This window comes from Notothenia rossii, assembly GCF_949606895.1.
Source record: "Notothenia rossii genome assembly, chromosome: 3".
NCBI classification, from domain to species: domain Eukaryota; kingdom Metazoa; phylum Chordata; class Actinopteri; order Perciformes; family Nototheniidae; genus Notothenia; species Notothenia rossii.
The window spans coordinates 13,292,176-13,317,068 of record NC_136901.1 but is presented as its reverse complement, the minus strand read 5'-3'; the positions used below and the strand labels follow the sequence as shown (position 1 = coordinate 13,317,068).

General features: G+C 41.1%; 1 protein-coding gene across 8 annotated transcripts in view; it reads right to left on the bottom strand.

The window, feature by feature from the left end:
- Positions 1-24,893, bottom strand: part of dgkza (diacylglycerol kinase, zeta a) — a 91,499-nt gene that overhangs the window by 25,496 nt on the left and 41,110 nt on the right. For 3 of the 8 annotated variants that reach the window (XM_079670898.1, XM_079670893.1, XM_079670897.1), the window contains exons 3-25: positions 24,222-24,327; positions 23,539-23,634; positions 21,876-21,953; positions 21,437-21,499; positions 20,390-20,446; positions 20,216-20,284; positions 20,062-20,133; positions 19,869-19,982; positions 18,554-18,625; positions 15,740-15,838; positions 15,487-15,569; positions 15,265-15,325; positions 14,673-14,786; positions 14,388-14,525; positions 13,301-13,379; positions 13,125-13,180; positions 11,902-11,964; positions 11,659-11,732; positions 9,577-9,688; positions 9,093-9,179; positions 8,803-8,915; positions 8,121-8,221; positions 4,375-4,454 (exon numbers count right to left, since the gene is read on the bottom strand). In XM_079670898.1, coding sequence (XP_079527024.1) covers positions 4,375-4,454; positions 8,121-8,221; positions 8,803-8,915; positions 9,093-9,179; positions 9,577-9,688; positions 11,659-11,732; positions 11,902-11,964; positions 13,125-13,180; positions 13,301-13,379; positions 14,388-14,525; positions 14,673-14,786; positions 15,265-15,325; positions 15,487-15,569; positions 15,740-15,838; positions 18,554-18,625; positions 19,869-19,982; positions 20,062-20,133; positions 20,216-20,284; positions 20,390-20,446; positions 21,437-21,499; positions 21,876-21,953; positions 23,539-23,634; positions 24,222-24,327 — 1,987 coding nt within the window. Of the gene's footprint in view, positions 1-3,971; positions 4,017-4,374; positions 4,455-8,120; positions 8,222-8,802; positions 8,916-9,092; positions 9,180-9,576; positions 9,689-11,658; positions 11,733-11,901; positions 11,965-13,124; positions 13,181-13,300; positions 13,380-14,387; positions 14,526-14,672; positions 14,787-15,264; positions 15,326-15,486; positions 15,570-15,739; positions 15,839-18,553; positions 18,626-19,868; positions 19,983-20,061; positions 20,134-20,215; positions 20,285-20,389; positions 20,447-21,436; positions 21,500-21,875; positions 21,954-23,538; positions 23,635-24,221; positions 24,328-24,893 lie in introns of all 8 variants that reach the window. The other 5 variants (XM_079670892.1, XM_079670896.1, XM_079670899.1 and 2 more) reach the window with 3 other exon arrangements.

Sequence of the window (24,893 nt, the reverse complement as noted above, 5' to 3'; positions counted from 1 at the left end):
ATGTTGTTGCCACAGTAATAACATCATAAAGCCATTGCTCGCAGCAGAGCTTACGGTTGAAGTTTTTTGATCTTCAGGTGGCTTACTAACTCAAGAGTCTTTTGTAAATGTTGTTGAATTGAAACTAAGGTCTTGAGACCAAATGTCATCTATGAGTTGTTTCAAACCCCATATGACAGTTTTGATTGAAGTAGAGGATAAGTGATGATGGTGGAGAGAGGACACAGCTATTATTTGTTTTACTGTGCTTTGTGTTTTGTTAAAGGATGTAAACACATCCCCAGTGTATTGTGATATCAAAAAGGATCTGTACTGCTATAACAACGAGAAAGCAGTACATTATTTGCAAGTAAGGTAACTTTGCTTGGTTAATGCGATTGAATTATACTCCTATAAACCAGGTAAATGGAACAGACTGCAGGGGTCTGTCTGTGCTGTAGGATGCCCAGCTAAATATAACATCTCAATTCAAAAAGCTATTGGCATTCTAGACATTGTTTTACTTGTAACAAAAGTGCAAAAGAAAGCATAGTAGTACAAGGGTTTAAAGCGACTGTATTGTGTAGTTAAAATCCCATTTGAAAAGCAAAAGGCTCTTTGAGTTTCATTTATAACACTTTTAATGAGGTTTTCTGTCTGATCCTTTCTTCTTTTGTGGAAAGTCTTTGTTGAACAAAGGAGGTACCATCAATACACACCAAATATATTTCAAACATTGGAGCTGTTTGTCACCTCACTGTTTGTGTTTCTTCTGAGGAGGTCAGAGAAAGTGCCTTATACCCGCATCTACAGTAAGTAAACATGTCAATAACAAGTCAAACTCTTCATCACAATAGACTCACAACAATTATATATAGATACGAGAGGCACACAAGAACAGGTAGCAAAGGTCACAAACACACACATCTGAAAACAAAAACAATAGTCCATGCATCATGCTGTAACATGCTGAGACACACAGCGGAAACTAATCTCTGTGGAAACAAATCTGTGTGTGTCTGTGTCTGTGTGTGTGTGTGTGTGTGTGTGTGTGTGTGTGTGTGTGTGTGTGTGTGTGTGTGTGTGTGTGTGTGTGTGTGCGTGTGTGTGTCTATCAGGGGTCAAGGTGTGTCCCTAACAGGTGTGAAAAGGCCTCTAAATCAGAGTGGGTGTTCATTGTTTGTTTAAACCGGCCTCTTATCCATCAAAAATATTTGCAAATGACCACAGAAGTGGGAGTGTAAACTAATGTATCATCTGACTGATCCTGTATTGTGTGCCCCCCCATCCCCCCCTTCAGGGTCATCATTAATGCCTATAGGGGTGTAAAAACACTATACTCTTGCTTCTTTCTTAAGGGCTTTCAGTTAATTAAAGATATTCCCGACCGAAAGCCTGGGCAGAGTGTTTGGCTGCACCCCTATGTTCCACCTGACAGGAAAATAAATGTCTGGATATTGCACACAATTTCTACGGCTCCTGAAGTATTATTTAGGTTGGTATACGTCCCTTTGTTATCTGCAATATTCCATTTTCAACTCAGAATGTATTGGGCCGTAAATTAAAAATGTGCATACTGCATTTCTATACAATGCTTGTGGACGGATATCCTATAACTTTTAACTGAGTTTGAAGTTAACCGATCATCAAAAATCAGCTCACAGGGAGTAAAACAAATATATCCACTTTCTGGTTAAAACTGCCATTTTAGATCCTGAAAATGTTTTATAACTATCGTCCACATAGGCTATAATGGTCATAAATGCTAACTAACATAACTAATGCTAATTGTGCAAATTGCCCAACATATGCAAGTTAGCATACGGCAATGTCTGTGTGTGGGGACCCCCTACTATACATGTATATCAGGCTAACCTATGGGCTTTTAAAGGAAGATCCATCACGTCTTCAAAATGTGTCTGGGACAACCTTTTAGATCCACCTTGTGGAGGCAGATCAACAAGACAAATACCTGCTTTGGAAGAACTACAGGGGAGCTTTTGGTTACCCAGGAAAGGGGGGCACTCTTCAGAGATAATAGTCTGATAATGTCTTCAAGGTAAAGACTAAGAGGAAGTCACTGGATACAGGACTCTGTTGGCCGGACTAAATCATGGCTGTATAACCAGAGTCTGATGAATGGGAGGGGATGCCATCAGGAATGGAATGGTCCCCTGGGTGTATCTGCGGGTAAGGCAGCTTTGGAATCGGGCTGACAAGGTCCCTCTGGAACTAACTTGGGAAGAAGATCCCTGAAACAGGAGAGCCGAGCTTTAAAGCTTCATATCAAAATCATGACCACCACAGTCAGACATCAAGAGCGCCTGAGGACGGCAGTTTGATCCTGACAGACCCAACACAGTCTTTGTGCATCACAGTATGTGTAAAAGTACAGGTTGAGAACACAGTAGAAACGGACCATTTGACTTCCCTACCAGTCACTGTTGACATGCAGTCTGCTTAACTCATCTGTAATGGTCTTTATGCCTATCAAACACACGGCTCCATTAGGGAGATGTTCCACAAGGATGTCAGAACATGAAAGAACCATAATGGATAGAGCTGCATGAGATGGAGCATCTGCCACACAAGAAAAAGGGCAAAACCACTCTTTCTTCCACAGTAGCAGTGCAAACTAATGATATCACGAAAGTGTTCTCTCACATAATACATAATGTAATCAGTGACTTGTCAAAAGAACTTTGAAGTCACATTAAATCATTTACTCTGCTGTATCTTCACTGAGTTCATTTCTGGGATTTATGAGACTTTGTCAACTTTGGGGAAGTTTATATTTTCATCTCTCTCTCGATTTGCTCTAATGATGACTTCGAGGTTATGCTTTCTACTTTCGATGTTGATTTTTCCAGAGCTTGTTTATTTATTACATCTGTGTGTGTGTCTGCGTATGGTGTTGTGTAATGTATGACTGGCCACATACCTTACTTTGTATCCCCTAGAGTACAGAATGTGCTCTGTTTATGTGTGTGGGAGTTTGTTTGTTCAAAATTGTATTGTTGGTGTGTGTGTGTGTGTGTGTGTGTGTGTGTGTGTGTGTGTGTGTGTGTGTGTGTGTGTGTGTGTGTGTGTGTGTGTGTGTGTGTGTGTGTGTGTGTGTGTGTGTGTGTGTGTGTGTGTGTGTGTGTGTGTGTGTGTGTGTGTGTGTGTGTGTGTGTGTGTGCGTGCGTCCTGGAGGCATTCAAGCAGTTTTTTTTTTTTTTGGTGGAACATTTAGAGCCTTCTTTAACTTGCTGGCTCTCAGCCCGGTGTTAGATGTAACCTTTCCACCAAAATCCACCTCTGGATTCAGACTGCAGGATTTACCCAGCATTCAGTCTGTTACCTCCAGAGGTGGAAGATTTACTTAACTAAAACAATACTACAGTGTAAAGATACTCGGCTAGTAAAAGTCCTAAATTCAAAATTGTAATTTCTTCTTTATTATGCAAAATGGCGATTTTAAGCACCAGATATTTATTGTTCATCATTTCAATGTTGCACTTGGTATATTTGAATTACTTTGGGTAGCTCAACCTAGAATAATGTGTAATAATGTGTGTCGATTTAAATATAAAGTAACTGCAAATAGATCTGCATAGTAACTAAAGATGTCATATAAATGTAGTACAATGAAAAAAAATGAAAAGCACAATAGTTGCTAACAAAATGTAGTGGAGTAAAAAATGTGAAAATATTCAAGTAAATGACAGGTAACTACATTCTTTCCTTAAGGAACGACCATGGGTCAGGTAGTTGTAGTGTAAATAATAAATGTGGCACAAAGAGGCAAAGTTATTGTCGTGCTAGGACGCCGTTGGGTCCTAGCGCTCTCGTGCTCTACATGTAACCTCTTCATGTGTGTTTCAGTAAGTGCTGATGTAACTTAAGGAATTTAATGATTTTTTTCATTTCATTTGAAAGTGTTTGTAGCTGTTAGTTTCCCGTGTGCCAAACAAAAACCATTCCAAGTACTCCAGTCACAAACTACCAACCTGCGGCCCCCCATATGTGAGGGAGGGGTGAACAGAGCAGAAGTCCTGGAGGGGGGGGGGTGGGGGGTTAGGAGGGGAGAGGAGAGAGGAGTCCGCAGGTTTGACAATTCACACTGTGAAGCAGCACGATGAAATGTACTTTTTCATCCAATCAGAGTGAGCCAAACGGTTCCCATAGTACCGGCCATATGTATGGGTTTCATAACACTTTCTGACTGAAACTGCGTCTGAAAGCTTCTGTACCGTTCTTATGTAAAACACTTAACTTAAACCAAATATATAAATGAGACATTCCTTGGCACTCCAATAAGCACACACTTTAATTGGCTTTAAAAAACCTTCCATTCAGTGACACAGAACTATACCCTTTTCATGCCCCCCCCCCCCATCCCCTTTTTCTTACCTCCTGTAAACGCTGGATGTGTTCTCTGCAGGTCTCTAAGTCGCTGTCACCAGACACCACGATGAGTCCCAGAGGAATGGCTGCAGATACAGAGGAACAAGACAATTATCCTACAGCACTTTGATATCTACTTATACAGTGGGGCTGAGCTGCGGCCCCCCAGGACCCTGGAAGTCCTGCCACTTTTAATTAAATTAATTTAATAAAAGGGATGTGGACCTGGAGCTACACATGAATCTAATATAAAGTATATATAGGGTTGTATGGACTGTGCACCAACATTAAAAACCACCAACAACTTATCAGCTGATGTTAAAACTGACTACAATCAGTGTTTTAACTATAACTAGAATTACTAGTTAAGTCCCATGTAACTTTCAAGTGTTTTCAATATGTAGTCACTTCAATATTTTATCCTATTTGTGTGAAATTGTCATAGTTAGAACTTTGAATGTGCTCGTATTGAACACCCCATCAATAGACAACTGCTCTTACTCATGAAAGGAAGTACATTCAATTTTAACTTTGGAGATAATGCCTTTTATTTTCTTAAATGCCGTCTGCTCCTGGATATGTTATATTGACACATTCCCTTGAAAGGGAAGCTTCAGCTCCCTGAGGAGGCACCTACACCACCCTGCTGGATGAATATCACACAGCTCTTTGTGCTGGAGCTCCTGAACCCACACACACATACCTCTCATTGATACTAAACATCTGAGTGTAGAACACTGCACAGTGAGCGAGCAACAGTCAGCACAGGCATATTCATTGGAGAGAGTCTACAAGTTGTTCATTCAAGTGCATCTAGAAACAATCACCACCCAAAATAGTGCTGCAGATAACTGAATATACCAGGGAAATCTTTCAAAAGGGAACACAAGAACTCAAATCGGCACATCGCAACTTCTTTGAGGTTTTGAAGGTGGCAATTTCGAAGGTAGCCACCAATGATGGCTTGGAAATATCATTTGTTGTTATAAAATCTCTTTCCCCTGCCCTATGAATGATCTTTTGACCACGTGGGAACCAAATTCAGTTCACAGGATTTACTCAGAAGCTTTTTTTTACATCAAATCTAACTAATCTGCCAATGGACAACTGGGTAACCAACATGCGTAGGTGTCAGAGGTGTGGAAGTGTAGCGGCAGAGGTAGTACTGTGGACATCATGGTGTTCAGTGTCGGCTAGCTAATGTTGCTAACATAGTAGACTACTAATAGTGTGGTTTAGTGTCCCAAATGCTTTCTAATAAACCCCACATTTGAACCTTTTTGTGTTTGAAATGACACAAAAATAAATCTAAAGAAATGTCTAAATAGTACAGTTGACTTCCCCGTAGTCCAAAACATATAATTCAATAGCAAAGTCACACAAATTGATCAAGTGGTTAAAATACAGTTTATAACGGCAGTATATAAGTGGCTTACGGCTTTTTGGAATAAACGGCCCCCATATGGAAATTGTGATGCTTGAATCCAAATATGAAAGATGGTTACTCTATCTGCAGCACTTAAACACTGCCTTTAAATGAAAATTCTGCATTCATTTCATAGACTGGGCTTTTCGAGTGGAGCATAATAAGCAGTTGATTGCTGGTACATGCACTGTGTTTGTAGAGCTCACATACAAGCAAGTTGTTTTAAGTAGACAACACACTGCGGAACATTTAAAACCAGTGGCTCTGCTTCCGTTAATCAGCTGCTGCTATCCTGTTGGATATCTGGTGTAATCTGTAGAGGGTCGGCTCACATCATACCTGTGGAGTTATCATAAAAGCGTCTCTCCTCCTGGTCCGTGTCAGAACACGGAGAGAGGATGACACTGAGATGATATAACACTGCGCCTCAGCGTATGAGGCATATTTTTACCATCTCCCCAACAGTGACACATCCACAAGTGGAGAGCTGTGATTGATTTGCATAATGAGAAACAACTCAAACTTCAGATCGAGAGAACAAAGGCTGAGGTATTACAAATATGGAAATGATGAAAAACATCTCAAAACCAGAAGAAATATTTGATTCAACTGAAGAAATGATTAAGAATTATTCATTTGAATCAATATGAAATACCTATTTCCAACAATTTCGGAAATGTTTGGATTGGGCCAGATACTTTTATGGAAATATCAATTACAAAACAAAACATAGGAGAAAATGTAAAGCAATATAAAAAAGTGTACAGTATAATTAAGCGTTTCGATATTGTAAAAGGTAACAGCGCCCCCCTGTGGTACAACTGTGAAATAACGTGAATTAACTGAGGGCGCGTGTGAGCGTGTATGTGTGTGTTTGTGAATGTGTGTGTGTGTATGTGTGTGTGTATGTGTGTGTTTGTGAATGTGTGTGTGTGTATGTGTGTGTGTGCGTGTGTCTGCATTCGTGTGTGTGTGTGTGTGTGTGACCAGCTGAGTGTAATTGGTCCTAATGACAGAGTGATGTGGAGAGAGAAGCTGTCCTGTTCCCTATTCCTGAAAAATCGGCACTGCTTACTGTGTGTGTGTGTGTGTGTGTGTGTGTGTGTGTGTGTGTGTGTGTGTGTGTGTGTGTGTGTGTGTGTGTGTGTGTGTGTGTGTGTGTGTGTGTGTGTGTGTGTGTGTGTGTGTGTGTGTGTGTGTGTGCGGGGTGTGTGTGTGTGTGCGTGGGTGTGTGTGTGTGTGTGTGTGTGTGTGTGGGTGCATTACATAAAAACGTGAACACAGGCACACAGCAGTGAGAAGAGGAGGATGGAGAGACGTCTGTAAGTGTCAGTGTTGACCCCCAACCCCACCCCACCCCCCTCACTGCTCCACCTGCTAATCCTCCAGCTGTTGTCCAGCTTCCACATGCTGCTGTCAGTCAGCATCCTCACCTGCTGCTCTCCACCCTCTTCACCTCCTCCAAAGAAGACTTGAGCACATACAGACAATCAGCTGATCTGATGTAATCAATTCATCCTCAGAAAGGAGCAATTGGGATTTTAAAATGCAGCCATTGGGTGGTGTGCTAATAAAGAGTCTCCATCCACTGATGACCTCACTGTTCAACACCGCCTCAATAACACTCATATAACAATCTTTCAATGTTTAAATATCATTTACATGGCAAAACACCACAACAAATATTGTCAGGCATTACATCCTTTTGTTTTTTGGTTTGTTTGTTTCGTGTGCTTTTTGTTTCAGCCTGAATACATTTTCGTGCTCTGAAATGTACACCATCTAAAGGTCATCCCTCCCACACAATCTGACTGAAGGACTTTTTAGAACACAGTTTATTCGGTGCTGTGTGTGTCGTGATTGTTATTTTAGCTTGTATTATTTGATTTGATAAAGATGTATTTTCCAAAAGGGCTTTTGCTTGTTGACAATAAGAAAAGCAGTACAGTACATGTGTCATGTGGTAAAAACCTATCAAATATTTGTTATCTATCTATCTTTATTTTAGAATTGTATGTACCTTCAGAAAAGGATTGTGCAACCTGAATTGTCTTCTGTACTGTGTTGTACATTGAAGATGTTGCAATAAAAAATGTATGATAATAAAAAGAAAAGGATTGAGGCCATTTGAGAGAATCTTTTTGAAAAAATACAGCATTTTTTGAATAAAGTCAGAACTTGATTTTTTTTAACTTTTGATCAGACTTCCACTTCCATATGTCCCTGTATTACAGATGAAGTCATGGTGGTGTCACATTGGTTACTAAAAGCGTTGCACTGCTGCGGACATACAGTATGGAAGTGTTGGTGTGTTTTTGTCCCTTACATGCTTGCCGTAGTTTGTCCTTGTCATAGTGCAGAGCCTCGTAGTCAGTCATGCTGATCCTGCTCACGCTGATCCTCAGCCTCTCAGGCACCGGCTGCTGACTGACACACACACACACACACACACACACACACACACACACACACACACACACACACACACACACACACACACACACACACACACACACACACACACACACACACACACACACACACACACACACACACACACACACACACACACACACACACACACACACACACACACACACACACCATTACATTTCATTTAGCTGATGCTTTTATCCAAAGCGACTTACAATTACCAATTACAGGGACATTCTCCCTGGAGTAACTAAGGGCTAAGTGCCTTACTCAAAGGCACGCTAGTGGTGGTGTTCCAGGCGGGATTTGAACTCACAACATTCCGATCTTCAGCCCACCTCACTATCCATTAGACCACCACTATCCACAACACTTTAGCACATCCATATTACAGGTTCAATTCACACTTTAATATCCTATTCAATGCAGCCACACGGTTGGAAAAAGTGTTTGTGTGTGTGTGTCTGTGTGTGTGTGTGTGTGTGTGTGTGTGTGTGTGTGTGTGTGTGTGTGTGTGTGTGTGTGTGTGTGTGTGTGTGTGTGTGTGTGTGTGTGTGTGTGTGTGTGTGTCTCACTCATTGAGGTGTGGCAGTGAGGTCCTGCGTTTGGTCTTCTGGATCATGTTGGCCTGGTTTCTCAGGCTGATGGTGATGACAGAGGGAGCCAGTCTGCACGGCTCACCGTCCACCTGTAACACAAGAACACAGTGTGTGTACAGGATGTGTGTGTACAGGATGTGTGTGTACAGGTTGTGTGTGCACACTACGTGGGTGAACAGTACGTGGGTGAACAGTATGTGTGTACAGGATGTGTGTACAGGATGTGTGTACAGGATGTGTGTACAGGATGTGGGTACAGTGTGTACCTGTACTGGCAGTGGTTTGGTAGTTGTCAGGGTGACTTCTCTGCACTGGTTCAACCTCTCACCATGACCTCCGACCTGGAGAGTAGCCTGTACACACACAAACACAAACACACACACACACAAACACACACAGACACTTGGTCATTACTCCAGCCATGTATGCATTACACGCTGTGTTTTTCCTTTGCATGCCTTTAACTTGTGGCGTTTGTTACACCCCGCAGACAATCTTTTTAACATCTAGATGAAAAATATATTCGAACACCTACATAATTAAATATATTTTGTACCTCTTTACCAAGTTGTAACTAATAGAAAAGGTGACATATGAGTGTATTGTTGGAACGATACGATTCAGAGCAGAGCATATAATCAAAAATAGTCATTTTACTAACCATCTCAACTGACACCCATGTTAGGATAACATTTATTTTAGTAAGACACACCGGTTACCATGGCGACACGGATATGTTGCGCTACATACCAGTGAGGTCATAGTAAACCCGATAACCTCGATGTATCCGTCATCATGGCGCTGAGGCTCGAAGTCGTGATGGTCTCCGGGGTTACCCCATGGTGTGGTGCCTGCACAGTATCTGCACAACACAACACACACACATCCCATCATATCAGAGTGGTTATTAACTATTTAAAAAAGTAGTTGGGAATAGAGCCAGGGTCAGGTCAATAGCAAACAGCGTGTGCATCAGAGTTAAAGAGATAAGAGTCAGGGATGCTGTGAACCGGCAGCAATATGATTGGATAATGATGTTTCCGTCTGTGAAAGAGCCAATCACCATGAAACAGTCTGCCAACTGTGATGCCAAGCCTGATTCTGGTAATCTGCCTGAACTAATATTATCTGCAGTGTAATTGCCTGACATACACACACACAGATGTTATCAGGAGCAGCAGTAACACTCTGTCAGGGTGTAATCTATCGGTTGGAGCCAAATGCAAGTTTAGCCATTGTTGATGATTTGTTTACACGCCACACTGTTGTGTTTCGTGAATTCCTGCAATTGTCACATGGGTGTGGCGTACGGTATTAAGTTCACCAGTTGTGTGCCGGGTTTGTGTGATAGACAAAGAGGGTGATTTGGTTCCGATTCCCTTTGATACCGTATGGTCCTGCTGTAAATGTTTGTATACAGTATTTGCATAATAAAAAATTGGATGGAACAAGATCTTCAGTTCAGACTGCTCATTGGGGACGAGTCACAAAAACTAACCAAACCTAACCTCTCCCGACTTAATTCAATTCATGGCAAAACAAGCAGCCACAAGACGGTCTCTGTGAGATTAAAGCCAGATTTGTTTTCTTTACTTTTGGACACATCCCAAACCTTTTTTCTCATCTGGCCCTTAGCCTCTACCGTATATATAGAACACTACAAGGTGTTCAGTAAGTAGACACATATACATAACATACGTGTATCTGCTCCCTCTAGGCCTCATCACATGTTCATATAACATCAGTTTCTATTAATACAGAGATCTATTTAAGCTGTGACCCTGCAAACAACTTCCTCAACACTTCCAACCTCCTGACCTGCCTTCAGGGCATCCAGAAGTGGACTGTACAAAATGTTCAGTAGCTCAATGCTGAGAAAACAGGATGATAGGGAAATATGACATTAAACACTCTTGTTCTCTGTCCCAGTCCTTATCCAAGCTTTGCAGAAATGAAAAAGCACGGTGAGATTCCTTGTAAGTGTGCACATGCTGGGCCAGCTGCTTCTGATTCTGACAGTCCTTACAGTGTGTGTGTTTTATTATGAGCTACATAAATATTAATGTAGCAGCTTCTCATCTTTACACTGTCATATTCACTGATTAATGTGACAAACAGCAGCTGTCTGTCACCAATTAATGTTAGCTCAGTAACATGGAGACAGGCCATAACAGACGTGTGTGTTGCCTGGTTACAGTGCTTTCTGCAGCTGAAGTCAGCCAAAGATCTTCTCTGAGGGAAGAAAACTTTACCAGCTGCAATAACTGCAACAGAGTGATACCTCTTGTCTATAGAAGATCAGTCATGTCACTTTTAGAAGTTGATCAATCATTTGTAACATACAAAATATAGGTCATACATTTGATATTTGAACCAGTCAAGCATCACTAGCTCCTGAAGAGAGAGTTGTGTCACATCTACTGTAGTAGCAAGCGCTGTTTGATCAACGTGTCAAATGTCATCTTTTGTGGAATAAAATGTGCGTAAATATAGGCATCAGATGGGTCTCAGATACCCAAGGACAGGATAATATCTTAAACACTCTGAGAGGGAATGGCCCTCTGATCTGGACATCCCTTACTTTGCCTACATTTATGTTCAAATGTTCTTTACTCCAGAACACCTGTCCTCTATCTGCAATCAGTGCTGTGTTCTCTTTACTGTGTATATTCATCTTTATAAATGACTCTTATCTCTAGCGGTACAATAGTGTATAAAATCAAAATCAAATCAAGTTTTATTTATATAGCACTTTTTTTTTTTAAATGTGGTTGAGCCAAAGTGCTGTAACATCCACAGTATCAGTGACAGTATTAGTGGTAGTGGTCTCACCTGGGGATGTTAAGGAACACCAGACACTGCAGCTTCAAGTCCTGAACCTTTGAGGTCAAATCTGTCCCATCACACTGGAGAAAGAGGGGGGGGGGTTACAGTGACAGTTATACACAACAGCCACAACAATACATGTTCTTCTTTTACTGATGCAGCAACCCAACGCCCCCCCCCCCCCCCCCTCTGCCTCCATAAGGCGTGTTTTTATACAAATGACTGACAGTTTGATTGACAGCTACTCACCACCACTCTGATGTGCTTTGACAGGTCTTTGGAGCTTCCCATCAGAAAATCTGAGAACGCTGTCTGCATGAGAGACACACACACGATCAATCACTAACCACATGTTCAGCACATAAAGCAGCCGGGGGCCAACCACCTCACATCAGTGGGGACAAATGGTGTGACCTGAGGTGACGACGGGCCCCGGGGCATTTCAGGGACACAGCTGGTGTGAGCGACATATTTTGTCATCTCTGCACTTTTTTTAAAAATACTCTGTCTGAGGTCACTTATAGAGCCTAACGCCATTACTGTAGTATTTGAGATCCCTCCTTCCCCTAGGCTCAAAGCAGACCTGACAGCCTTTGCAACATCAACACCAACTTCCCATGCTCTGTGGATAAAATACATGCTTTAATGTACAGCTTGGAAGGCTCTTCCAGGAAGTTCAAAATGTGTGGGGGCCATTTGTTGCCTATGCAAAGAGTGACCTTCCCAGATATTCCATAATAAGAGCAACTGTACTTACTTTGTATATTCATTTAAACAGGCTGGAAGAGCACTGCGGTGTGAAGAAGAGAGATCACACTCTAAACAGTGGATCAAACACACATTCTCTGTCAGGAGAGGAAACTACTTTTCCAAAAGAGAGAAAGCAGCAAGAGAAGACTGAGGAGAACAACTCAAGTAGTGAAAGAAGGACATTGAGATGTAGACTTGATGCACTGTTAGATTTCTCTTAGCAGCCAGCTTATCTCCTGACAGTGATCCAGGCATGAGAAAATAAGAGCTGAACAATAAAGCAAGCGGGAAATATTTGAAATGCGTCAGAGGGATGAGCGGTCTGGTGTAATGGATTGATCACTGTGTGAATGTCTGGCTGTATCTGTTCCATCTGCAGTCTTTACCCTTTCATTCGTTCACTTACTTTGTTAAATACTGCTACTTTTTACCATGGTGTACTTATTTGTTTCCACTTATTAGTTTCATTCTTGTTAACGTGGGCTTGCCCTTTTATTTAATATTGTACTGAATGTTCCCTGTTGTAACGCCATACATTTAAAGGATTTCTGATTTTTGATTTGAAAGGAACTACAGCAAGGTCACATGACTTCAAAAAAACATCATTTTGTTCAGCTACCTGATGTAATATTTGTGAGCCATTGGACATTTTTACAATATCAAACAAACTCGCGTATGACCCTCTTATCCGAACAGTATGAAAGAGAAACCTTCAGACTCACCCCAGCATAGAACATCTTGTTTCTGAAACGACTGTTGAACTTCTCTGGGTTGGCCTCTGAAATATTACACACAGTAATCAGAAGAATACATATTTAGCAATTGTTCCCATAACCTTATCATCACACCAATATTAAAGTGAACAGCCATTTTATAATATTTGTTAATATGAATGTACCTCTGGACTCGTGAAACTCCAGAGTCACATGGGCATCAAATCCAAGACTGAAGTAATTGTTGAAAACATCTAGAGGGAGCTGAGAGAGCGAACACACACACACACACACACACACACACACACACACACACACACACACACACACACACACACACACACACACACACACACACACACACACACACACACACACACACACACACACACACACACACACACACACACACACACACACACACACACACACACACACACACACACACACACACACACACACACACACACACGATTATTTGGCATTTTACACCTGGTTGTAACTTTTCATAAGAATAAATGGAGTTTCATTTTTGAATAAAGTCCAAGAATAAACATCACAAATCCAGGAAATAACTTAGAACTTGGACTCCGACACGAGGAAGATGAGTTTGACCCTAATGCTTGGATCGACGCAATCTTTTCAAAAAGGTGATGTTGTTTGATAAATAATGAATAAAAGAAAGAATAGAATAGAAAGGCCTTGTGTAATTCACATCTCCGAATGAATTGTATACCCTTCTTCAGCGCTTAAAGCTTGTAACTGTTAGCTTTCATCATTTTCTGTCAGGTGGGGACTTGCAATTCAAATCAAACAAACACATTATCAGACTGTGAAACACTGTGTGATCACTCATCAATTCATCAGCCTTTCATTTCTGCCATTAAAGGGGTAAAAGAGTGTTATTTCAAAGGATGGGATCCCTGATGCATTCGACTAAAAACATAATACCTGCCGATCTAATCTGTAGCGCTTCATTAACTCACCGTCAGATATATTGCTCCTACCTCTTTGTCTTCATGACAGTTTCTCCTCGGATAATTGAACTCTCCTAAAATAACTTCTCAATACTTCATACTACAGTTTTTCACCTTAGGAGCTAAGGTGAATTACGAATACCTTACATCCTGCGATCAGTGTGTGTGTGTGTGTGTGTGTGTGTGTGTGTGTGTGTGTGTGTGTGTGTGTGTGTGTGTGTGTGTGTGTGTGTGTGTGTGTGTGTGTGTGTGTGTGTGTGTGTGTGTGTGTGTGTGTGTGTGTGCGCGCGCTGACCTTATCAGTCTGCTGTTCGTCAGGTTCAGCCCCTGCACTGTGGTTTGGTTCAACCTGTAGATTCCACCTGTCTAGCTGGACAACAGTCCCATCCTCCACATGGGACAGAATCTTAGACAGAGGCTCGTCTGTGTAGCCCTGGAACACATGCACACTTACATTAAACATGCATGTATGTGTATATGAAAAAGGTATGGGCTTTTTTTATTATTAAAAGCTTAAGAAGCATATGTATTTTGTATCTTTAAAGTGCCAATGAGCAGGTGTTTGTCAGTTTGTTCTCACCCCTCCCCAGTTGAGGGTCCTAGCGAGGTCATTTCCTGTCCCCAGTGGTAACACAGCAACAGGAGGCTGAGGATTTATCGCCAGTTCATCGAGACAAGAGAGGATCCAGCCCACCTGAGAACACACACGCAGATACTGAGATCCATGCTTCTCATAAACAGGAAGTGTTCAGTGTACCCGGGGTTATTAAATCACATAGCATGAGGTGTGTCTATGCTGATGATATAGCCATTGATTACTCCTTAAATCCAGAGAATAAAAGGAGATCATCTACGATACAAAATCCCTGCACCGCACGCTTTGTACGTAGATTTTAAGATTTGACTTTTTTCATTTTAGTCAGTACATCCATTAACTGGTTAAGTGATGCTTCTTTGATTCAAGATATACATCCTGGATGAAGCCAATTTTGTCTTGACAGGATAGAGAAAAAATTACTATGGTGGTCTTCAAGTTAACTGCACATTCTTCTAAAAGTACCTTCTAATAAATATTCATATATGAATATTTAAGTAATCAACCACAGCATCAGTTTATTGGCCCTTTTTTATTGTTCTAGCTATCTTTTCATTGTATTTCTGGGTTTACTCACAGTTCCATCCCCCCCACAGGCCAGGATTTGCAGGTTGTGCACTCGGCGATACAGCTCCAAACTAAGATAGACACAGGTTAATGACATCACCAGAAGATTTTAATTAGTGTGTGTGTGTGTGAGTGTGAGTGTGAGTGTGAGTGTGAGTGTGAGTGTGAGTGTGAGTGTGAGTGTGAGTGTGTGTGTGTGTGTGTGTGTGTGTGTGTGTGTGTGTAAACATACCCCTCCTGTGGTCCTCCCTGGCTCAGGTCAAACACCTGCCTGGGGTTCAGATACCACATGAAGGACTGCATGATCTTAGTTCCCTGTCGAACACAAAAACCCAATCAACGTTGGAAGACGAGGACTAAACTGACCCAGAATCTGCTCACAGTGCAGCGGTGAGCTAAAAGCTTGACTAACTGGATGACATGTTAACCGGTTCATAGACCAGTTCATTGAAATTGCTGGGTGTGCTGCGCGTGTTCCTACATACCTGGTTCCCTCCACTTCTGGGGTTGACAAACACCAGCAGAGGTTTCATCAGCGGTGAAGGGATGGGTCTGATTAAAAAAGGTTTCCACTGCCGTCCTTCCTGTCAGAGAAGAAGATGATCTGCTCAGATCCTCTACAGCACTGTTTCTCAAACTTTTTCATACCAAGGACAACTTAACCAATAAAAAAACACTTGCGGACCACCTAACTCCACAAATATCAAAAAACAAAAAAGCCTGCTTACCACTCCAACAGTATACAGGACTGTCTCAGAAAATTTGAATATTGTGATAAAGTTCTTTATTTTCTGTAATGCAATTAAAAAAACAAAAATGTCATACATTCTGGATTCATTACAAATCAACTGAAATATTGCAAGCCTTTTATTATTTTAATATTGCTGATTATGGCATACAGCTTAAGAAAACTCAAAAATCCTATCTCAAAAAATTAGAATAGTTCCTCAGACCAAGTAAAAAAAAAAAGATTTATAACAGCAAAACACAATCAAACATTTGAAAATGTCCATTAATGCACTCAGTACTTGGTTGGGAATCCTTTTGCACGGATTACTGCATCAATGCGGCGTGGCATGGAGGCAATCAGCCTGTGGCATTGCTGAGGTGTTGTTATGGATGCCCAGGATGCTTCAATAGCGGCCTTTAGCTCATTAGCATTGTTGGGTCTGGTGTCTTTCAGCTTCTTCTTCACAATACCCCACATATTCTCTATGGGGTTCAGGTCAGGGGAATTTGCAGGCCAATCGAGGACAGTAATGCCATGGTCAGTACACCAGTTACTGGTGGTTTTGGCACTGTGGGCAGGTGCCAGATCATGCTGGAAAATGAATTCCTCATCTCCATAGAGCTTTTCAGCAGACGGAAGCATGTAGTGCTCTAAAATCTCTTGGTACACAGCTGCATTTACTCTGGGCTTGATGAAACACAGTGGACCAACACCAGCAGCTGACATGGCTCCCCAAACCATCGCTGACTGTGGGAACTTCACACTGGATTTCAAGCAACTTGGATTTTGCTCCTCTCCAGCCTTTCTCCAGACTCTGGCGCCTTGACTTCCAAATGAAATACAAAACTTGCTTTCGTCTGAAAAGAGGACTTTCGACCACTGTGCAACTGTCCAGTGCTTCTTTTCTTTAGCCCAAGTCAGACTCCTCTTCCGTTGTCTTGAGTTCAGAAGTGGCTTGACCATGGGAATACGGCTATTGTAGCCCATTTCCCGGACACGTCTGTGAACAGTGACTTTTGATACCTGGACTCCAGCTTCAGTCCACTGTCTTTGAAGCTCCCCCAAATTCTGGAAGCGACTCTTCTTCACAATGCTGTTAAGGCTGCGGTCATCTCTCTTGGTTGTGCAGCGTTTCCTGCCACATTTCCCCCTTCCAACAGACTTTTTGTGGATGTGCTTTGAAACTGCACTCTGTGAACAGCTTGCTCTTTGAGAAATTTCTTTTTGTGTCTTACCCTCCTGATGGAGGGTGTCAATGACGGTCCTCTGGACAGCAGTCAGATCAGCAGTCTTCCCCATACTTGTGATTTAGTTTACTGAACCAAGCTGAGTGTTTTTCAAGGCTCAGGAAACCCTTGCAGGTGTTTCGAGTTAATTAGACGATTCAAGTGATTCGTTGAACACCCTACTAGTATACTTTTTCATGATATTCTAATATTTAGAGATAGGATATTTGAGTTTTCTTAAGCTGTATGCCATAATCAGCAATATTAAAATAATAAAAGGCTTGCAATATTTCAGTTGATTTGTAATGAATCCAGAATGTATGCCATTTTTGTTTTTTTAATTGCATTACAGAAAATAAAGAACTTTATCACAATATTCTAATTTTCTGAGACAGTCCTGTATAACAAATTACAGCCTAATAACGACAGCTTAACGTTCTCTATATCGCCTCGTTCACACAAACAATACAACTACAGATTATATAAGCATTTCGTTCAAATGCAATTTAAAATGCTCAGGTACACATCTTATGAAATGTAGACTACATTTATTAGGGAGTTTATGTCCGAGCCAACAGACTCACAGATAGTTGGCTACTGAGAGAAATGCAAAATACACCGCATAGTACGACACAAACCTCCGCTGTGGATTTTCAAAACAAAATACAGTAAAACTATGGTCGCAGGCCCAAGTTTAACTCTCTGAAGTCTAAGCCATTTTTTCACATGTTAGGCTCGCCTGGGCTTTTTTTGTAAAAATGCTATTAAAACATGAACCTTGGTGAACAGCCTCTGATCATCAACAGACTTCATGCAATGGTTCATTGGATGCATGTATTAGATAATAATCTCTATCTCACTCCTAACATCTAAATCTACTTCCAGCATGGATAAATGTTCATAAAAGACATCCATTGTTTGTTTTATACGCTTCTTGAAATATATTTTTTTTCTAGAAGAGATTAGAAATCGCCTGGAAATGGTACAAACAAGTGGCAACATGTGTGACGAAGGTGTTGCGCTGGGCTATATCATGCAATCGAAAGTGAAACTTAAGCTCGCTTCATTGCGGAGATATCTCCGCGAAAGTGTGGGAAACTTTTATTTATTTATTTCAAATGTGACATTTTACCAATATACTGTGCCCCCTAGTGGTCCGTGAGTGCCCCCTAGTGGTCTGCGGACCACACTTTGAGAAGCACTGCTCTACAGCACAACACAGTCCATTCAGCCTGTTAACCTGGGACTCTATTTAAATCGACGTTATCTGGATATTTTCACAAACGTAGCCCACATCATGTCCCGTAGAACAACAGAGATCCAGATGATAGTGCAGGACTGACCTCTGCTCCTTTCTTGCTGCTTTTCCTCTTGAATGATGTTCTCTTCTTCTTTTTACTGGACTTCATAGATGACTGGAACAGGAAAGTATGATAATGTCATGTCCATGTTAGAGATGTAACAGCTCACTATTACATCATACCTGCTCGTCTGAGTCTGAAGAAAGCCCCCATGCAGAGGTATTTAGCTGCTTATACGATATACTTTGAAAACTGACTAAAAGATTATCTCTATCTTCTAAAAGGTCAAGTACAAGATTGTAATTAAATTATTCATTTGTTTTGGGAACATACATATATACATAACTAAAAACAGTTGCAATAACACTGCACTGTATTTATACTACTATTACTTTGACTAAATCTTATTTGATGTTATAACTGCCATTATCAATGTCTAACTTATCTCCCACTGGGTCATCTCGCTGGACTCTGAACCTGCAACCAGTGGAGACATTTAAAATCAGCCAATCACTACTTTTTGTTCCAGGCTTGTCCTTATATGGCCACTTTCGGCACTAGATTCATTCAGAAAACGAAATTGTAATACAGACAAAAATCGCCTTTAAAAGGTGGGGTATGTAATTTTGGAGAAACCAGCTCGAGTGCGCTAGAATTTGAAAATACATAACCGGAAGCCGGCTAAAATGATTGGTCGTGCTTTCTACAGTACCACGGCTTCCACAGATGAATTTTTTTAATGGATTTTTTGTCAAAGCACTTCAGATATTCATTGCTATCGGGATGTTAAGAGCATTCCATGGAATATAACAAAAAGTGTATCTCGAGCCGTTTTCTCAAACTTACCTACCCCACCTTTGATTAGGACAAATGTATTTTTGGGCTCTTCATTCAATTCCCACAAATTCAACACTAAACACCTATTTGGAATTCTGACTGTCTGCAATAGAAACAATAAGTACACAATGGCTCAAACATGACAACCCATCTCTTGACAACTGGTATGAAACAATCTGTGAAATATGTGTTATGGAAAGACTTGCTTTTTCCACCGGGCTTCAGGAAAATCATTTGAGGAAACGGGGAAAAAGTGACAAAAATATATATTTTTTTCCCATAACGGTGGGTACCATTTTATTTTACTTTCAGTTTTTTATTTTCTTTCTATTTATGATTATTATTTATTGCTTTTTGTTTCTAATTTTGTTTCTGTTTGTCAATTGATCAAACTTTATTGTCAATACTATGTGACAAAAGGTTGCTTTCGATTGGTCAGCTGTTGCTCCGGATTTTCCTTCTGGATTAAACTGTAAATGTAATTGTATCAAATTAAAGTGTAAATCAGAGTGAGTGTTACCTGGCGTCGGACGCGAATGATCCATGTGGGCGGGACTATGAGTGCAGCGTGAGCTCCTATTGGGCAAGCCTCCTCAATCTGCTGCAGCATGAAGCAGGACACCTTGTTGTGGTACTACAGAGGGACATAAAGACATATTTAAATCACTGACATCTGGAGAATAATGTAACTCAGTGCGTTTCCAAACACTCACAGCCTGTTTGCACCAGGAGCAGCTGATAGCCACGATGTCTTTACTGTGGAACGCAAACTTCTGCTGGAAGCCCTGCACACAACAACATCTGATGATCAATATGACTTCCAGCTGACAGTTCAATTATTGGTCAATAGAGAAAAATCTCACTCACTTTCCCACATTGTTTACATTTGCCTTCTTGCCTTCTCCGATGCACCCAGTGATGACGCACCATAGCGGGCTGAACACACACAAACCGTCATTTACATCAAAGAGCATTCAAGAGATTACCTTTTCTAACATTGAGTTGATAGAAGAAGTGCAGGAAGAAGCTTCTAGAACTCACCTCGCGGATGTTCCTCGAGCCAGATTCTCTGAAAGACGGCTTACACCTGAAGTTAATCTGCAGGAGAGCAGAGGAAGAGTAGGGAGAAGAGTCGAGAGGTGTCAGTACAACAGTGATAAGTGGAGTTCCAGCTGCAAACCCACCTGGGATTATTTCATATGGTTCGAGGAGAAGTATGGAGTTTCAGAACAGACGTGGACTAGAGTAGTGATCAGAGGGATTCCCAGGGATCAGGGTGGGGGTGGGTTTTGTTTTAGGAGGAAGAAGCGGTTAGGCTGAAGAGGCTGTTTGATTTGAGGAGGTGAAAATGGAGAGGAACCATATGAAGACGAGTCAGGCACCTCAGTAGAAGGGTTTTTGTGTTTTTTGAAATGCACACCCACTAATGTGTACACCATTAAGACTCACAGAATGATTCCGCAGATCAAGATCATATTGGGTACATGTGTATAAAATGATGCATAGCCTATTTCCACATATCTATTGAAACATAAAGTCACATGCTGTGTAATATCAATGATATGTGCGAGGTATACTTTGATTTCATAATTAAACATTCATTTTCTTGCCGTCTTTGCTTATAACAAGACAATTTCTCATTATATAGTTTACGATGTTTAGTTCTATCATCATCATCATTTGCAAGATCATCATCAACCAACAGGACAGATTTTAACCGCTCAGAGGAGTGACAGAACTTTGATCAACCAGAACATGAGACGGTGAGGGAAAAGAGAAGGACCCCATTAGGATGTAAGGACAGAATGGTGTGTGTGTGTGTGTGTGTGTGTGTGTGTGTGTGTGTGTGTGTGTGTGTGTGTGTGTGTGTGTGTGTGTGTGTGTGTGTGTGTGTGTGTGTGTGTGTGTGTGTGTGTGTGTGTGTGTGACCCCGACTCAATTTCCCATTTAGTTTGAGGTTAGTATGATTAGAGTGAGGGTCCAGACACCACCTGTCCTGTTTCTGTCAGACTGAGGACCCACACCAGGAGAGCGGAGGGAAAGTTGGGGTGGGGGGTGTGGGGGGGGGGGGGGGGGGGGGTATCTCACTCTAAAGTCTGGGTCATTGAGGGGCAGGGTGGCATCCAACAGAATGGCTCTAGATGTGGGGAACTGGAACAGGAGGGACAGTTAGAAACCACTATCCTCTGCTACAAAAACAATAACTGTAATCGTGAAATAAAATAAATAATACCCTGGATCTGACTTTAGATTTGCATCATGACGGAGGGTTTCAAATAATCCTCTTTCTCACTTCTCTCTCATCTTAAACTCATCTTTGACAACTCAAAATGTAAGCCTTCTTCATTGTCCCCTTTCTTTAAAGGATGCTTTAAACATCCGTCTTCAATCTCCTCTCCACCTTTATCTGACTGGAGGGTTTACACCTGCGTCTTTCGGCGTCAAGTCTCCATAAAGGAGATTAAAAGGTGAGCTCATTGAAATTCCCTGAGTATAACTATTTAAAATCCACGAGAGAGAAATATACCTTCTCCAGTTGTTCTACACAGATGGTGTGGGCCACGATCTTACACGCTGCACACTTCCTGCGACTCACAGACTTTTGCTAGAAACACAAAGAAACACAGTTTAGAAATACAAAAAACAACCACACACATACAATCACTTTACTCAAAGTACTATTCAGTTTGTTTAATGATCATAAGCAGCTGGTAAACGGTTTTTTTGAAAAGGAAAAATGAGGCAGTAATGATATATGTGACCACCAGGGGGCAGTCCTGTGCTGCAGAAAGACACACGCTGTGGGCTGGAAGCTGGTACTGAAATTAGAATGATGACATGATGCTTTAGGACTTGTGAGGTATCGTATTTATGTGTGATGTGATGGGCTGTGATACGAGCCGACATGAGTACAATTATACCATGATGTGACCGTGGTGATGACACCAGAGGTCCTTCAGCGGGAAATAAATCTCTGTACACCACTGTGCGGAAGGTGTTAAAGCAAAGACCAGAGTGGGTTCTCTAAATGAGTCACATTGCCATCTTAAGGTATAAATGTTTAACAGATGTGAGGGGTGTGACAGTGAGCGATGAGGGGAAATCAAGCACAGACTGGAACAAGCACAAGCTTTTTAACGGCAGAACACCCATACATAATGTCTCACTATTATTCAGCCATTTCTTCAGTATATTATGGAATGGTTTTCAGCAGAGAAGTGTAAGGAATGTGCGATGAAATAGCTGTGTATATTTCATTGTTTTAATAGTGTCTCAATGGTGACCTCAATTGAGGAAAAGTGGATTTTACACTATGAATATAGTGAGGTAATATATAATAAGAATGAATATACTTAATATATAAATTACAACACATTTTCTTTCCTTTTATGACTGCACAGCTGGATTGAACTTTGTTGAATCTTGCAACATAATCTTGCACTACTTTATTCTACTCTGTTTCTTCTTTTTATTGTTTTAAATTAATTGTATTGTTATCTTAAATATATATAGTCATGTTGAATTGTTGGAGCAGCCTGAGACTTAAGATTTTCATTTACATTACTACACTGTAGCTACTGTATATGTGACTATAAAGCAACCTTTGAATGTTGAATCTTTGATGTGTCGCACATATTTTTTTTTTTAGTTAGTCATTTCTCATATTCTTACTTCCTTGTGTATTTATATTTCTTGTAAATATGTATTTGTATTTATACATTTCATAATAGTTAATTAAATAGTTCTATATATGCTTGATTTGTACACTGTTATTGTGTTTATGTACTGCATTTGTTTGAAACAGCAGCATATTCATTTTAATAACAGCAAGGACCCTCAACAAGAAGGTGAATGAACCCTGGACATAACATCAACTCTGTGTGAACACCAGTCATAGCAGCTGGGAAAAGGTCAAAGGTCAGAGCCCATGAGTCAGAGGCTGAACGGAGATAGAGAGGAAGAGGATATTCACATGTGACACCAGAGATCATCTGTGATCGGCCAAAGGGCGAAACACCAAATTAAATATGACAGCTATTCCATCAAACGGTGGCCTATGAGAGACTATAGGTGGGCCGTGATGAGGCCTCTGACACGTCTACACCCTGTCGGATCAACTAAATACAATATATTGATAAGGAACTTGTAGAAATATTGTTGAGGGCACAGAGGATAGAGGAGATACTTACCAGTGCTCTGGCTATACAGTGTTGTTCCCCCACATAACAGTAGTCTCCAGATGCATTGGTCTCATACCAGATATGATCTCCATACTGAGCCGCCTCCTACAGGGGGGGGGGGCACAGAGACACACATAATGATAATCACCTTATTATTTGTTTCACTGATGGTTCACCTTAGCATCGATAGGTCACTGATGAAGCATACAAAGATGTTAGATGATTGTGCAATCATTGGCGCTACAGTCCACTACTGTGTTCATATAGGTATTTAAATATAGATGTTAATAATATGCCTGCTCAGTTGACTTATTCAGCCGTTTCTTCAATCAGGACAGACTGTCTCACCGGCGAAACCTACATTTCAGAGACACATTTGTTTCCCTGACAGCAAAAACACCCCCGAGGGAGGGTAAGGTGTGTGATGTCACAGCGGATGAGCTGCTGCTGTAGGCATTAGGTGAATGTCAAGTGTGTGTGTGTGTGTGTGTGTGTGTGTGTGTGTGTGTGTGTGTGTGTGTGTGTGTGTGTGTGTGTGTGTGTGTGTGTGTGTGTGTGTGTGTGTGTGTGTGTGTGTGTGTGTGTGTGTGTGTGTGTGTGTGTGTGTGTGTGTGTGTGTGTGTGTGTGTGTGTGTGTGTGTGTGTGTGTGTGTGTGTGTGTGTGTGTGTGTGTGTGTGTGTGTGTTACTCACAGTCCAGTCCAAAGTGCTGCGGATGTGTGCCTCTGAGTCGGTTCTGGTCAGGGAGGATGTGCTGGGCTGGCAGGGCAGCTGCAGGCCCGACTTAGCTATGGCTTTCCTGGAAACACAAAGAGATGCAAAACTGTGAATGCTCCTACAGTATGTCTTCCTGATAATGAACTCAATAAAAAGAGGCAAGAAAACATAGGTAAAAACTATCATCTGCCATTGTCACAAAGATTTGAAAGGGTTTGATATTTAAAATGATACTAATGATGTGAAATATTACTGATCAAACATTACATACACAAGATAAAAGCATATCAAACACACTTAGGAGAAATTAAACAGAGTGAACTGTGTTTCCTGCCGATGTTCTCTTCAGTATTGTAGATTTACATCTTTTTTTGTGACCAACTTGTTATTGTTTGTTTTGTTTTTTAAAGATACAAATTATATAGACATTATAGACAATACAAAAGAAAAAGAAAAGACAGAAAAAATATAGGGAATCCCTTTGCCATGCCACCCCGTCCCCCCCTCTTCCCACCTATCTTGTCATTTCACAGAAAATCCTACCTGATGTTTTTTAGCAATCGTCTGAGTTCGGCTATATATTATTTATATTATAGCATAACGATTTATAGCATAACAATTTATCCACATAAAATACATTCATACCTT